Source organism: Antennarius striatus, chromosome 6, assembly GCF_040054535.1.
Source record: "Antennarius striatus isolate MH-2024 chromosome 6, ASM4005453v1, whole genome shotgun sequence".
NCBI classification, from domain to species: Eukaryota; Metazoa; Chordata; class Actinopteri; order Lophiiformes; family Antennariidae; genus Antennarius; species Antennarius striatus.
Window position 1 is genome coordinate 17,837,512 of NC_090781.1, and position 15,122 is coordinate 17,852,633.

Here is a 15,122-nt window from a genome sequence, read left to right on the forward strand (position 1 = left end):
GCTGCTTGTGATATAAATCCACCAATGAGGGTCAAAGGATCATTCGTGGTTGTTTATGTTTGTCCACAAGATATCTTGAAAAGTTGTCAAGAGAATTTGGTAACCTGCTAAGAAGGTTTGACCTGGTGCTCAAACATTCCCTGCCTTATCGCCTTATTTACTCCCTTTATTCCTGTGGAGCTTGTCTTGTGCGAGAAAGGCAACTGATAATATTTGTTTCTGCCATTTCCTGCCATCATCAACTTCGACCAGAGTAAACACAATCATCTATACGAACACAAACAGCTACCATAAGTTTGGCATTGACTTCCAAACCAGATTCTCCATTATGGAAAACTATGTCTGTTGATAACCCATAATCCTCTGATGATGATTCATCTGAGTGCACTGTAAAGTTATCGAAGGCTGCATCCAGAGTGAATCTTGTATGGGAACAGGCGACTCCCCAAACTTTTTAACAGATTAAACCGGATGTCATGCTGTGCTGGACGGTCACATGACCTGGCTGGCCAGGAGTGTCGTTGCTCAAACCTTTATTCGTCCTCCAAGTTTATGATTTGTTGCTTGGTGCCTCAAACAACATCATCCTAGACCAGCAGGGGAAGATAAACCCAGAGGAGCCAGAGGAGAACTATCCAGGTGCACTTTATGAACCAAACAATGACTCTCCCAGTTGTTTCCTCCCACAACGCCACGCTAATCACCTCCACGCTTGATTTGGTCCGAATGAGGCCTTACAGACAGAATTGGGAGGAAAAGGCAAAACAAAATGGAGCAGAGCCAAGAGCAACTTTAATGGCAGTCTGTAGAGATGCCCGAAAAATCCTCCAGGTTCTTTCACGATATCCGGTCCCACCCTTCTTCTTAGTTTCCTGGAAATCAGGTCGGTCGTTTCTGCAAACGAACAAACCAACCAAGCAACAAGTAAACAAACAAAAAGATGGATATGGGTGAAAACACTGTCTTGATTACTCTCAGGTTCATCTGAGAGCAGCAAATCCTTTGAAATAAAAGACTTTGGGAGATAATGTGTTGGAACACAGTAGAATATTATAATTGAAAATATAAATCATAGTGAGTTTTTTTTATTTTGGAGGAAAAAAGGTTATTTTTCTTTTGGATAAATGAAGCCATCAGCCGCATCACTGATATGTCTTCAGAGAGATCAGAAGAATCTCATCACAAGCTGATATTTGTAAAGAAATAAAGTTTGATGCATCCACGAAACATTTGAACTGGATTGAAATTGCTTAAGACATTCCTGGATGAGCTTTAAGATGTACTCAAACCAGATGTTTATAAATGAATAAATACATATTTCTTGGATAAACGGGATCATACAGAGACATTCGTGTTATTCCAAAACAGCTGAGTGACAGAAGACAAGAAGAACTTCAGTCTAACCTCCTCAACTTGTGGCTTATTTTTAAACAGCCTTCTGTAGCTAAACTGCTCCGAATAAAAGTTGTACTTCTGTTTAAAAACTGAGACACATGCTTGTAGTTAAACACATCTGACTTTCTCTTTCTTTAATCCTTTGAGAATCGAAATTTTTCACCTACCAACGGTGATCTGCCTCATATCTGATGCATACATCATGTTCAGAAACAATTTTATTTGTGCTGGGACAGGTAGAAATATTCCTCCAGCTGTGGTTCATTTCATACGTCTTTTAGGAGGAAACAGTGGGAAACAAAAATAATGGAAATATGATTTTGAATTTTGCACGCTCATGTGATTTGTAGCAGTAGCAGGACTTTTGTGATCTGCTCCTCGTCTATTAAACAGATGCATCACTGCTGCAAGAATTTCGCTTTATTGTTTGATCCAACAGACTCAAAGGGATCCAGTTTTAAAAGAAAACAACAATAAAGGTTAAACATAAAGTTGAAAAACCACATCCTGAACTTAGACTTAAAGCTGTACTTTACCAGGAGGCACCAGGCACAGTTGGTGCGTCACTCCTCAGACCACATGACCTTTCCCATTGTCCCAGTCAACACAATTGTCTAGTCTTGAACCCTGGAGTCCTCTTCAGATTGTTTGTCAGGAAAATCTTACACTTTCACTATTGACCAGTCATAAGTTGAGTTAGTTCATCTGAACTTAGCAAAATAGCAAATAAAATAGCTAATTCATAATGCTGAGCAGGGAACTTGACCACGTGTTTCTTCAGGTTAGACAGAGTTGGGAGATAGTGTGTTGGAAAAGTAGAATATTATTATTTTAAATATAAATCTCGCTGAGGTTTTTTATTTTGGAAGAAAAAGGGTTATTTGTCTTTTGTATGAATGAAGCCATCAGCTGCATCATGCAGACACTGATTTGTCTTCAGAGAGGTCAGAAGAATCTCATCACAATCTGATATTTGTAAAGAAATAAACTTTGATGCATTTGAACTGTATTGAAATTATAACCAAAAATGTGAACCAAAAACCTATAGGTTTGGGTTCACATTAATTTGCGGACAGTGTTGGATGATGGGAGGATGAGCTGGATGATATCAACATGGACTGCAGATGGTTGAGCTCATTCAGCTGCTTGCGGAAGATCATCCTCTGCCGGGCCTTCTTGATGGAGGAGCATACATCGACGTGTCTAAGGCTCCTGGTGGTTTTACGATTCATGACGAAGCCCTGAAGCTATTCAAGCTCAGCATGAATTTTTCAACTACCATCATCTTGTAGCCTCCCTGAAGATGTTGAGAGAAGCAGATGTCCTGTTCATGTGATACTGACATGTGGTGGAAAACACATTTGGATACCTGGAAAATACTTCTTGCAAATGCAAACACGACCTCAAGCTGGATGTTAGGAGAGGTAGAGCGTCAAGGAGTTTAATAATCGTTGGAGTGACCGTGAAGACTGAGGATTGGTGTTATGTTACCTCTGATTGGTGGATGGATTCAGGCTCCTGGGAGCAGCAGTAATTGAAGTTGTAAATGCGGTCTGTGAGAATATGGATGAAAACTGGCTTGAAGTGAGATGGGCGCTGTGTGCATCTGTTTAGAAAGGGGATACAACATGAGGTGAATGCGTGATAAATGAACAAATTAACCTTGGATTTATGAGTGACTCCTTTTGTGAGTGTGATTTGATGAGAGTCTTTCCAAGTGCAGTTCCTAGGAAACTCTCCTGTGGTGTAGCCGACATTTTTCACTCTGCCATATGCTTTAAATTCTTCGTGCAGAGGTTGGTGTTATCTGAGGCCGAAGTCGGTTTCCTTCTGTCTGGTTCTGTCTGAGATTGCAGATTACAGTCATTTCACTGCTGTCATAGATGGATGTGGTAAAACATTATTATTATGTAGAGTAAAGGACATTGAAATATGAGAGGTTCACCCTCTGGTGAGCAGGAATGACATGATAAAGTTAGTTGAGGTTGAATAAGTGATCTTTTGGCCTGATCTGGATGCAGATACCAAGGTTGAGAGAGTGAGGCTTCATCCTCTGGAGAGTATGAATATGAAGAGTTTCCTAGACCAACAGGACTTGTATAGTATTTCTTTTTTCAACACAGTTAAGTACATAATTTTTACGTTTTCCTGCTGTATTTGCATTGGAATCCATTTTTTGTGCAAATCCTTTTAAATTCTGAAGGCAAGATGTCCAAACACCACCCTTCGAAAAAAAAGGGAGGTCATGCAATTTCAGTCAGGAGAGATGAGTGAAGGGACTAAAAATGATCATTTCATAATTAAATCTGTTAAGAAAGCGGAGTTCAGACACAGGTGGAGACGGCTGACAACTCTGCCATGACAGATGAAGTAGTCGTGCTGTTTTGATATTTACACTTTTATACAACTCTTATTGTTTTGTTTGATTTGACTCTGAAGTTCAGGTACCTCACCATCAACAAGGTAGACTGTAGATGCAGCAAAAGAATGGAATTGTCATTTACTGATGAGTTTGTTTTGTATAGGATCTGGGGTGGGTAAGTGGGGGTGGGGTGGGGAGTATATCATCTTTACATGACTCTTGTTTTTAGTTTCTAAAAAAAGATTGAGTTGTGGTGTAGTCTGGACACTAATTCCATCAAACTACTTCCAGACTTCTCTAGTTTTAATGAGAAAGGTTCTCTGAGTGCCTTTTAGCTGTTCATCATCACCATAGAAACCGTTATCATTCTACCAGGTACAGTCAGCATCAGTGTTCGAGTGTTAGCTGCACACGACAGGTTGGCATGTTCCACTTTTGAATCTGCAGACAAAAGTTAAGTTTCTGTTTAAAGCTCCCTGCCAAAGCCATCAGTGATGAGTCTGTAGAAGATATTACTGCTGCTCCTGTGATTAACGTCTATCTGGAGGGAAAGAGCCTCCTTTCTCAACCCCCATCGCTACCTTGACCTCCTTTCCGTCTATCCCCGACCCATTTCTTCATCCCCTCTTTTTCGGATTTCCCCTTTTCTCTTCCCTGCTTCCCATCTCAACTCTGGCGTCCAACATTCTTTGGCTTCATGCCGTGATGAATGTTTGTCAGTAGACTCGACCGCTGAGGAGTCCTCCATCTTCTCCTTTCACCACCTCCACTATGCTTGTTTCCTCCTCATTCTCCTTCTCCGCCATCTGGATGACTTTCTGTCGTCCTCCTTGGTTCCAGTTCTGCAAAATTTTTCAAGGGACTTGCTGAGTTTCTCCTCCATCATAAGGATGCTTTCAGATTCTTTGTTGTCTTCGGTTTCTTTTCTATCTTTGTGCAGCTTTGTGATGAATGCCTGTCTCCTGCTGACCTCCCTTCATCTTCTCAGTTACTCTTCTTTGAGTCCTACAGACCAAAAGTGAAAACCTTCCATTGGCTCGTTTTCTCCATTCTCCCCAGTTTTCCTTCTTTCACAAGTTCATAATAAATGTTTGTCAAAGCTCCAAACAGCTGTGGAGTCTTTTTTTCTCCTTTTCTATCCGTCTTTCTGTCGCGCCACAATGAAGGTTCATCAGAGCATCTCAGATTCATGGTGTTCCTTCCTTCATCTGCTGGATCTCCACCACTCCTGTTCCTTCTTTTGCTTCCCATTGCTCCTTATTACATTTGTTTCCCCTTGCCTTCATGTTGTGATAAATGTTCATCAGAGGAGGTGAAGACTGAACCCTCTTTCTCCGTTGATAATTCTAATCTAAGTTGCATATTCATCATTCTTCCTCGTGGGATGGGAGAATGTGGTTCTGGTTCTGTTAATTGAGTTCTTATTGGATCCTGAACTAGAAAATGAGAAAAGAAACACTGAGAAGCCAACAACTGCATTAAAGTCATATATCATAAATTCAAAGATATTTCCATTTTTCGCTCATAGCAATTTATCTAAGATCAAAAACAGGTTGTTGGGGCTTGGATCTGCTGCAGGTGAGGCTGAACACTTGAATCTGTACTCAAACAAAATCCTAATCTTGTGTTAAATTTCTTTCATATTTAATCCACAATACGTTGGTTTTTACTGCTAGAACTCTGACTAGTTCAGTAAACCGTATTTTAGTCAATGAAAAGCCTCTTCTTTCTAAGACATCAGGTTATTATTAACATTTCAGTCAATCGAGTCGAGCCAAAACTAATATATTTTCTCATTTTCTTCCGAATCCACATCAGATTTATCTGATCATTATCTGATAAAAACAGGTTGAGTGCTTCAGAATGCAGCTCTGCAGTAAGTGTCTGGTGTGATGATGTCAGTTTAAGGAATAAATCCAGAGATGGAACATGCTCTGATTGGCTTATTTATTCTGAACCACGCCCACCAAACCAGTGAACCAGGCTTCTGACCCGTTTGAACTTCTGTTCTACTTAGAGGATGACAAAAATAAAGGGATTTTCTAAAGATTTTATTTTTCTACTTCATTTTAGTCCCGTCTTTCCCCCTTTTCATTGCATCTCAGTTTGGTTGCTGTTAGTGTTTAATCATCATCATCGCCGTCTCATTTTTGTCATAGAAAAAAAGTTGAGGAAAAACTTTCACAGAAATTAGTACTTCTAAGGTCACTGAGCAAATTATGTTGGTGCTGATAGGATTCACATTAAATCCATTTGTTTCTCATTTCAAAAGAGCATACCCAGGTGACATGTCTCAGAACTCAACACAGGCACGCAATAAAATTTGTTACGAAGTCAAATCTGTCCGGGCGACACATCTCACCTGAGGAAACACCTGCTTTAAACGCGTCTGAAAGACGTATTTGATGGCCTGAAAGTCCCCTGATGGCCAGAAAAGCATCAACATCCCAGCTCTGCAGGCTGTTTTTGGATGGATTTTATAACTTCAGTAATTCTTCATTTGTTTTTCTTTATGACTTCACCTAAAGGCCCTCTGTCTCCCCTTCTCTGCCCCTCTCTTTCCTCCTCCCTCTCCTCTCTCCACAGTTCGGTGGCGGTGCTGAGGGAATGCATGAAAAACAAAAGTCTGGTTCGTTTCTTCCAGGAGAGACAGACGACTCTGAACCATTCTTTACCTCTGGAGACATACCTGTTGAAGCCAGTGCAGAGGATCCTCAAGTACCACCTGCTGCTACAGGTGATGGTCAAGTACTACCCAGTCCTACCAGTACTACTCTAAATACCAACTGCTGCTACAGGTTATCCTCAGATTTTACCAAACACTGAATGTAGTACCTCAAATCCAACCAGATGCTAAAAGTGACATAAAAAAAAAACTGCATCTAATACTTCAATTTGCATGTCTTGTTACAGGTGAGAATGAGAATACTATAGCACTACATGTAAAACCTCAAGGCCCACCAATGCTTACTACATAATCTCCTTAATTTATGGCATTAAAATCAAGTACCATCTCCTCTTACTTAGATTTTCCAAAACAAATACTCCATGTAATACTTAAATATCCCCAATTCCTACAGTATTACATGAATTTTCTAAAATACTACTAAATGCCTTAAAAGGCATTTAGAGATATTGCCTTAAAAGGAACCATATCTTTAATCCTACTTGAATCTCATGCCAACCTTTTGGTTTCCAGGCAACCTGTTTGTTTATATCAGTAAACAGAAGCTAAATTTACACAACAATAAATCTTGTCTTTCAATCAGTGAGAAACGTCCAGAGGAGATGGAGGTCATCTTAGGACGAGGACCCCTCAGCGAATCACGTCTCTGCGTTTTAAGATGAACGGCTGCGGCATGGATTCGGTCGTACGTCAGTGTCAGCTCACATCTGTGTGGTTTTACTCTCACAGCCAATAAAATAAGGACCAGACCATGACATCACCGTGTCAGATGAGGGCCACGGCAGCGAGCAGGGTTTTTTTAATGTGATTTTTTTAAGGCATATCAAGATTTATTTGTGTAATTAAACAGCTAAGATGTCTCTAGAGATTTGAGAAGCATAAATCTGGTTTGATGGCCAACTTTGAGGGGGACTAATCCAGGCAGGAGATGACCTGGATGAGTTTCTGAATCACCAGGTAAAACAGTATTAGACGTACTGCTGCCATGCACCTTGAAGGGAAGTGTTTAAGTCCCCAAAATATGTCTGGAACTTCACAATGCTGTTCAACTCAAGTAGACGGGTACCGTATTTTCCGCACTGTAAGGCGCACCTAAAAGCCTAAAATTTTCTCATAAACCTGTAGCGCGCCTTATAATCCGGTGCGTCTTATATATGGATTAATATTCATGTTAATATTGGTTAAAAACATGATCGCTGAAAAAAGCCGGCAGTCTGGCCGCCAGTCATGCCGCACTCCGCCACCAGAGGAGCCCCTCACAAGGCACTCGGGCCCACGCCCCCTAACAACGGTGGTCAAGGGGCGTCACCGAAGTCCCGGCTCTGACTGAGCTGCTCTCAGACGGTAGAGCAGACTGTAGGAGCACCGTTGATTACGTAGCAAAACATAAGGAACTTTCAACAATTCTATTAATAAAGTTTGACTGACTGACAAATCTCAGTATTTCCTAACTATTTGGCGTCGGAAATAACCCACTTTAAACTTAATTGGTCTTAAAAATGCCATTGTGCTGTCATCTGGAATCTAGTGACGGTCCATGCCAACGGGTGTGCTGCAATTGATTTACAAATGTAGTTGATAGCTCTGGGCAGGGGGCGGAGGGGCGCATTCAGGCATGTGTATTCTGTCTGCAGCGACGTGCGGTGAGATTCACGGCGGTGAGACACCGACGTTAAAGTCAGTTCTTGGTGTAAAACAGCGTCACTTTGCCAGTAAATTAGCAGCCTGACATTAAAAACTAGTTAAAAAATTGTTTAGGACACTAAGCAGCAAATAGCTGCACCTCACCTCCGACTGGACTACCGATCGATCGAAACAATATTTAATTAATAAACGAAGACGAACGTCGGAGCTTAAATATCTGCTTCAAACTTCAGATCAGGAAATAATCCGCTCTGTTCGCACTGACTGCACTCGTAATGAATTTAACCAGTTTTTAATGTCAGGTTTTTTAATATGCGTGTTGACTTCTTTCTAAGATGGCAAAGTGATCAAGTGATCAGAGGCCTTTACCATAAAGCTGGATTACGGCTTAGCGAGATAACTTCAGGCTTAACCCTGGCCTTTCGGTACCATAAAGGTGGCTGACTTTCTATCAGGCTACGTTGTCACGGTAACCTATGCTGAACACCTAACCTGCTCCGGAGTACGATAAATTCAAGATAAGAGCTCAGCGGGTATAACAGCTCCGCCTACTGACCAATCAGTTCTCTTGGAAAATGGGCAGTCCGTTTATGAGAACCCGGTGGATCTTGGTGCACAGCTTGTGCGAAGAGCGCTCAGGCGTTAGAGAATACTTAGAGATCGCTGTAATCCGTTCGAATTGCCTGAACAATCACTGTACGAAAGGTAGAGGTTTTGGGGAGAGGGGTTACATTACATCTGTCAGCTGCTGGAGCCTTACATCAGTAATGTAACGCACCGCAACCACGCACTGACAGTCCCGCAGACAGTGTGCATTGCACTGAGGTTTTTTGCCACAGTTAATATATTTCTTAGTGATGTTCGTAATTATTATGATGTCCTTAAATCCCTCGTTGGATGGGTTACAAGCAAGCCGCAGATAAAATGCCATTAATCAATTATTTGTTTAAGTAAATCATGGATTGATTCATTCATTCATAGGTACTTTTATGTATTCTGTTGGCGATGCCGAAAACCTCGGGAAGAACACAGTATGTAGAGCTATTCATAAAGTTGCGGGGGCTACAATCACATGCCATAATGAAAAATATCGTACACATATACATTTATGGAACACACAAATGTTACTGTAGTCAGATATACAAGTGCAGTCATAGTGGGGAAGTAGAGGTAAGGTCTTACGCCCGAGTTCGGGCCCGACCCGAAATTCGGGTCTTTAATACCGTCAGGCTCGGTTAGATCGGGCTTTAATACCGTCGGGTTCGGTTCGGGTTGGGCTGGAGCTTTTAAGCCCGATCTTACCTCTATGGGGAAGTAATATTATAATGGAACTAACTTCCGCATTGATACAGTCGGCGATTTTGTGCCAGCGATCCTTGCGCCGTTTGGCAGCTGCAACTGTGTTGCTTTTTGCCTGGATTATTGATTTGTATTGCTCGTATTTATTAATTATTATTGTTTGCTCCTCCGTTGTGAAATATGCAGCTCGGGCCGGTTTATTTGCATGATTGCGATTGGTCGCATGCAGCAAACTCCGCCCTTTTTATATGAGCACGCACAGATCTACTGTAGAGTGGACATGCCTGGATTGAATTAGTGAGTTGATAGCCGGCTTTATGGTACTGAAAATCCGGCGGGCGGATGTCTCGGTAAGTGAAGCCAGATAAGTAAGAGGAAGCCCGGCCAGGTTAATCCAGCTTTATGGTACAGGCCTCAGGTTTCCCTGATGAGGCTCAGAATGGCTTATTGACATAACAATAGGAGCCATTCAAAGGTAGTCAGGAAGTCATGAATGCAATCATGACTGCCTGAGCAGCGCGGCTCTATCTAGTGGACGGATTGCGCAACTACAGTCGCTGCAGTTTATCAAATAAATTTTATTTATTTTTTATTGTGTGCACTTTATAATCCGGTGTGCCTTATATATGAAATAAATTATAAAACAAACAAATTATTGAGGGTGCACCTTATAGTGCAGAAAATACTGTGCTTCTTTTAAATCACGGGGAACCAACAAAGTTTCCAGAAGCCCAGAGACCTTTAAGTGATTTAAAAAGACATTATTGTGATTAAAGAGCAGCAGGAAGAAATCAGAGAAGAAATCCAAGCAGGGACAGGTGAAACTAATTAAGGAAAAACAGAGACAGGAAGTGTGAAGTGTAAATCGTGACATTAGGCTATGAACTCTCAAAATAAAACAGAAAATCATTTCACGGGATTTAACGTGCAGTATGTGGTCCCTTCATTCCTTTTTCAATAATCTGTTTCATTCATCCTCTGAACATGGTCTAGATTGAATCTCAGCACCTGGGCGGTTTCATGGCGATAAAAGTTCTCTTCTTCCAGACAGTGCTGGAACTGAAGCGAAGAAATGGAACTCAATCAGCCTTGAGACCGAAGCTAACGGATAACGCCACACTGATGCTAATGCTAGAGTTGATAAACCTGAACAATAAGCACAAGAGAACTCAGATCCTCCTTAATAATGAGTCAGGAGTGCCTTTTATTTTGGTAGGACACCCTGGACTCCTTCCTGGGCTGGTCCTACGTGTGTGGACTGTAATAGATCATTGATAATTGCAATTATTATCATATGTCTAATCGATTCCAGGTCTCTGTTGAATCGCAAGTCACAACCTTTTCAAACAGCTTAACACAGTTGTGTTCAGCTGTCTGTCGCACGCACACACACACACACACACACACACACACACACACACACACACTCGTACTGTAAACTTGTAGAGTCTCTATACTGGTCCCAGTCCAAGCCCACCTCTGAGAGGGATGATGAAACAGAGAGAAACGAACATTCGCTTTAGCCTAAGGTCTGCTCTCCGTTCTTTTGTGTTTGGTCTGCAGTGTATTTGTTACCGGCTCTACGGTGGCCAGTTTAAACACTGGTCAAACATATGTTTGGAGCTACACTGGGATTTTCCCATAATCCTCAGATGGTCCTGTTTCAGTTGTTCTTGTGATGAAGTCCAGTTCCACTTAGTGAGCAGGTCACACGGTTTGTGATATTTAGTTTGTCAGAAAGGTTTTAAAAGCATGATGTTAGACGTTTTTTCTGTTTGTGAGACGATTAATATAAAAGCTACTTTCCTTGGTAAAATGAAATAATGAATTTAATGAAGTCTTTAAACTCTGGATGGAGCAAAAATGTATTCACCTCGGTGAAAGTTCGGCAGGTTATTTGTAGAAGAGCCCCCGGATGCTTCCAATGCCTCCGATGAGTCACTTTTCTGATTGTTCCTTTAAACCAGACAGATTCTCTGTTGTTAAAAACAGTCTCAAGATGATTAGCCAAGGTCAAAGTGGATCCTTCTCCCAAGGATTTGGAGAGAGTTATTTATGCTTTTATTACCTCCAGACTTGATTATTGTGACTTCCTTCATGTGGGTTTAGATCAGTCTGCACTTCATCATTTACTGCTACTCCAAAATGCAGCTGTTCGACTTTGAACTGGAAAAAAAATGTGATCACATGACCCTAATATTGGCCTCCTTACACTGGTTTCCAGGGCAGTTCGGGATTGATTTTAAGATTTTGTTTTTAAGGTTTCACTTATTCACCAGTTAGAGAACTGTCAAGGAAGCAGCTTTCCAGATCTGCACAATCTTTAGACTCTTGAAATCAGTGCTGAACACACTTCTCTTCTTGCTGGCTTTTAATTGGTGCTGTATTTCTTTAATGCTGTTGCTTTTATGATGTTTCTGGGATTTAATATTTGTCATTTCAAGTATTTTCAGCATGTTTCATCACAGATTTAGGGCACCAGATTTAGTCTCAAATTTTTTTGTAGCATTTCCATCCCATCATCCAATTAGCATTAGAGCTATTGCAGCACAATCTGACAGAGACTTTTCCTTCCATTCCAATGTTGTCTCTCTTCTCAGGAACTTTCTAAGCACTTTGACAAGAGCGACCCTGGATACGAGGTTGTTGAGGATGCCATTATCACCATGACAGCAGTCGCTTGGTACATCAATGACATGAAGAGGAAACAGGAGCATGCAGTGCGACTGCAGGTATCCACACAGATTATGTGCCCAAATGATCTGAACAGTATATAACATGTTACTTAATCTGAGATGTTTCAATGTGAAATAATTTGTTAAAAGTTTAAGTTAAAAAAGTGCAGATGAAATATTTATAAATTATCCACTTCCCCCCAAAAAATGTTAGAGGCCAGTTTTGTGGTTCTGAATTATCTTCAAAAACAAAAAGAATTTTCTCTGAGGATAAATTTGCTTGAAGAAGGCGGCTGATATGAGTCAGACATAAAACATCTAATGAACATAAATTATTTACAAGAAAACAGCTGTATAAACCAGCTCACATCAGAAGTGCAGGGGATCTCAAACGATTCCTTTGGTAATGCCTTCCTGAATTTTCACATCCGTTTCCGAGTTCTTTATGAAGCACTTTTAGACATTCTTCAAAGGTAAACATGTTATTTTATACACTATAAATACTTTTATCTACATACTGTTCAATGCATGAAGAGAAAATTGGCATGAACTGTTGTTCTTGAAGTACTGTGCATGTCTGCTTTTTATCCAAATCCTTGATTTGGTCCACATGTGGATGGTTTTTCTTTTGAGCTTCAAGAACAATGCTGGCAATATTTGTTTAATTGTCAATAAATTCCTCAAAATGCCTCAAATAAACATTTTTTAGATTTTCTCTTTATACAAAAAGCTCATTTTTGGAAAAAAGAAAGTATTTGTGACTTCCTCAAATAGCTGCTCAGCAGGAGGAAGATGCTTTTGGGGTTTATTTTCTGCGGAAGATTTTTCCACATTTGACGCTTTGGTGCATATTTGTGGCTGTAGGACTGTGGATATGGGATTGAGTCAAACATCAAGCATTGTGTGTTCATTGCCATGATGATGTGTTTTCAATTGAAGATGCAGACAACACTTGTTAGTGGATAAACTCATTGTTGGAATGCTAATCAGTTAAACTAAACTACGTCATCAGTGTAAAGATGCAAAGTCTTTCCTTCTGGACACCAGTCAGTGCTTTAATGGAAGCGGAAGCTAAAACCACCTCTTCATCTCCAAGCCTAACAGAGTCAGACGGGCAGCTGGAGGTCAGCTGGTTGACCTTAGACGTGTTAACATGCCTCAGCTTTCCCCCGACATGTGTTGACATCATTATAGCCACAGGAACATGTCATTAGCGTGTTCCATCACATGCAGACACATCACCAGTGGGTTCAGCACTGACCCCACGGGTCGGCTTCGTCTCATCTCCAGCTGAGTTAGAAACACCTTTCCTGTCATTTATGACATTTCCCTACTTTGGTTTTTATTCAGTAGCAAAATTAAATTCTCTCTTTGCTTTCTTCTTCTTGTTTGGTTCTGTTCGGTTCTTCACCTCCGCCACACAGAGGTCGTTTTCACCCATCAGACAGAGGATTACACAAAAAACTGCTCGACTCAACATGCAGTTTTAAGTCATACAAAAATGAACCAAATAAAGACCAAAGAATTGTTCTGGAGTGATACTGCTTGTCTGGTGTAAATTTTGCTCCACAGATCGAGCAGGATTGTGAGTTTGTTCTCTGACGTTTGACCAACTCCTCACAGGAAATTGAATCGCTGCTGGTGAACTGGAGCGGCCCTGATCTGAGCGGGTTTGGAGAGCTGGTTCTGGAAGGTTCCTTCAAGGTCCAGAGGGTGAAGAAGGAGAGGGCATTCTTCCTGTTTGATAAGATGCTGCTGATTGCCAAGAAGAGGCTGGAACAGTTTGTCTACAGTACACATATATTTGTAGGTTTTTCAGGGCCTTTAAAAGGCGGGTAGAACCGTCAATGTTCATTATTGTTTATTATTTATTGTGTTGACTGATGATTTGTTTTTAGAACTTTGCTTACTTGCTCGTCTTCCTGTCTTCTCTGGGCCACAGTGTTGTAACCTCCTGCTGGTTGAGACTCTGAAGGATCCTCTGTGTTTCCGGGTGTCGGATCAGAACATTCCCAAACAGCAGCACATCGTCCAGGTGAGCTTCAGTGTGACGTTACCTGTCACTATCAGATCACTTACAGTCAGGTTTAACCATCCAGAGCCCATAATCAGAGAAACACCTGAACACACCTTAAAGTTTTTAGAAGTCAGCATGGAGCTATACATCCATGTCTACATACTCATCCATGGAACATACGGACGCTATCCAGATGTAAACTGTAATCTGCATCCTGATCCGATGTCCATCAGGAGTCAGGACTGAGGACAAGGATTTAAGTCTTTGTCTCTATCCGTTATATTCCATTGGCATTGTGATCTTGGTGATGTTAAATCCCATCCGGATATCCTGCATCACCTGTGTCACAGATTGGATCTCCTTCCAAATTACCCCCAGAAGCGTTTTGGATCCAGTTGTTGCTGTTGTGTTACCAAATTAGGAAACATCCTCTTTTAGACTCGTCTTATCGCAAAATTCAGTCGTAAAGAAACCTTTGCCAAATGTTGTCACAACCTCTGATGAAGCTGAGATATGTGAGCTGAGCATCATGACATCATTCATTACTACATTACGTTCATTTTCATTACTCCAGACCAAGAACCAGGAGGAAAAGAGACTGTGGGTTCACTACCTCAAGAGGCTGATTGTAGAAAACCATCCAGCTTTGCTCCCACAGAAGGTAAGGAGGGAAGGGAGGGTATGGAGGTGAAGAAGGACAGAACTCTCTCTGTTAGGTAATAACAATATAATAATTAAGTATTTTTTACTAAAGTTGTTATTATGTTGTTATTATTTATGTTTGCGTTGCAGAAGTAAATAATAATAAAAATAATAATGACATTAGCTTTGATAAAAACAACACTAGTTGTAGTCGGCAGATGTGTTGAACTGTGCTGCCACCTGCTGGCCACCTATGTAAACACTAAATGTAGAGGACCATTATTAGAAGAAGAAGAAAAAGTATATTAATCCCCGCAGGGAAATTACATTGTCACTCAGTTGTACGCATGTTTTTTGTGTTAGTTAACAGTCAGTGTATACACAGACCCCCTGAAACACAGC

General features: G+C 41.0%; 1 protein-coding gene across 3 annotated transcripts in view; it reads left to right on the forward strand.

The window, feature by feature from the left end:
* Window positions 1-15,122, forward strand: part of plekhg2 (pleckstrin homology domain containing, family G (with RhoGef domain) member 2) — a 61,411-nt gene that overhangs the window by 44,431 nt on the left and 1,858 nt on the right. For all 3 annotated transcript variants that reach the window (XM_068317112.1, XM_068317114.1, XM_068317113.1), the window contains 5 exons: window positions 6,344-6,494; window positions 11,987-12,118; window positions 13,685-13,867; window positions 14,004-14,096; window positions 14,653-14,739. In XM_068317112.1, the coding sequence (XP_068173213.1) occupies window positions 6,344-6,494; window positions 11,987-12,118; window positions 13,685-13,867; window positions 14,004-14,096; window positions 14,653-14,739 (646 nt within the window). The remainder of the gene's footprint in view (window positions 1-6,343; window positions 6,495-11,986; window positions 12,119-13,684; window positions 13,868-14,003; window positions 14,097-14,652; window positions 14,740-15,122) is intronic.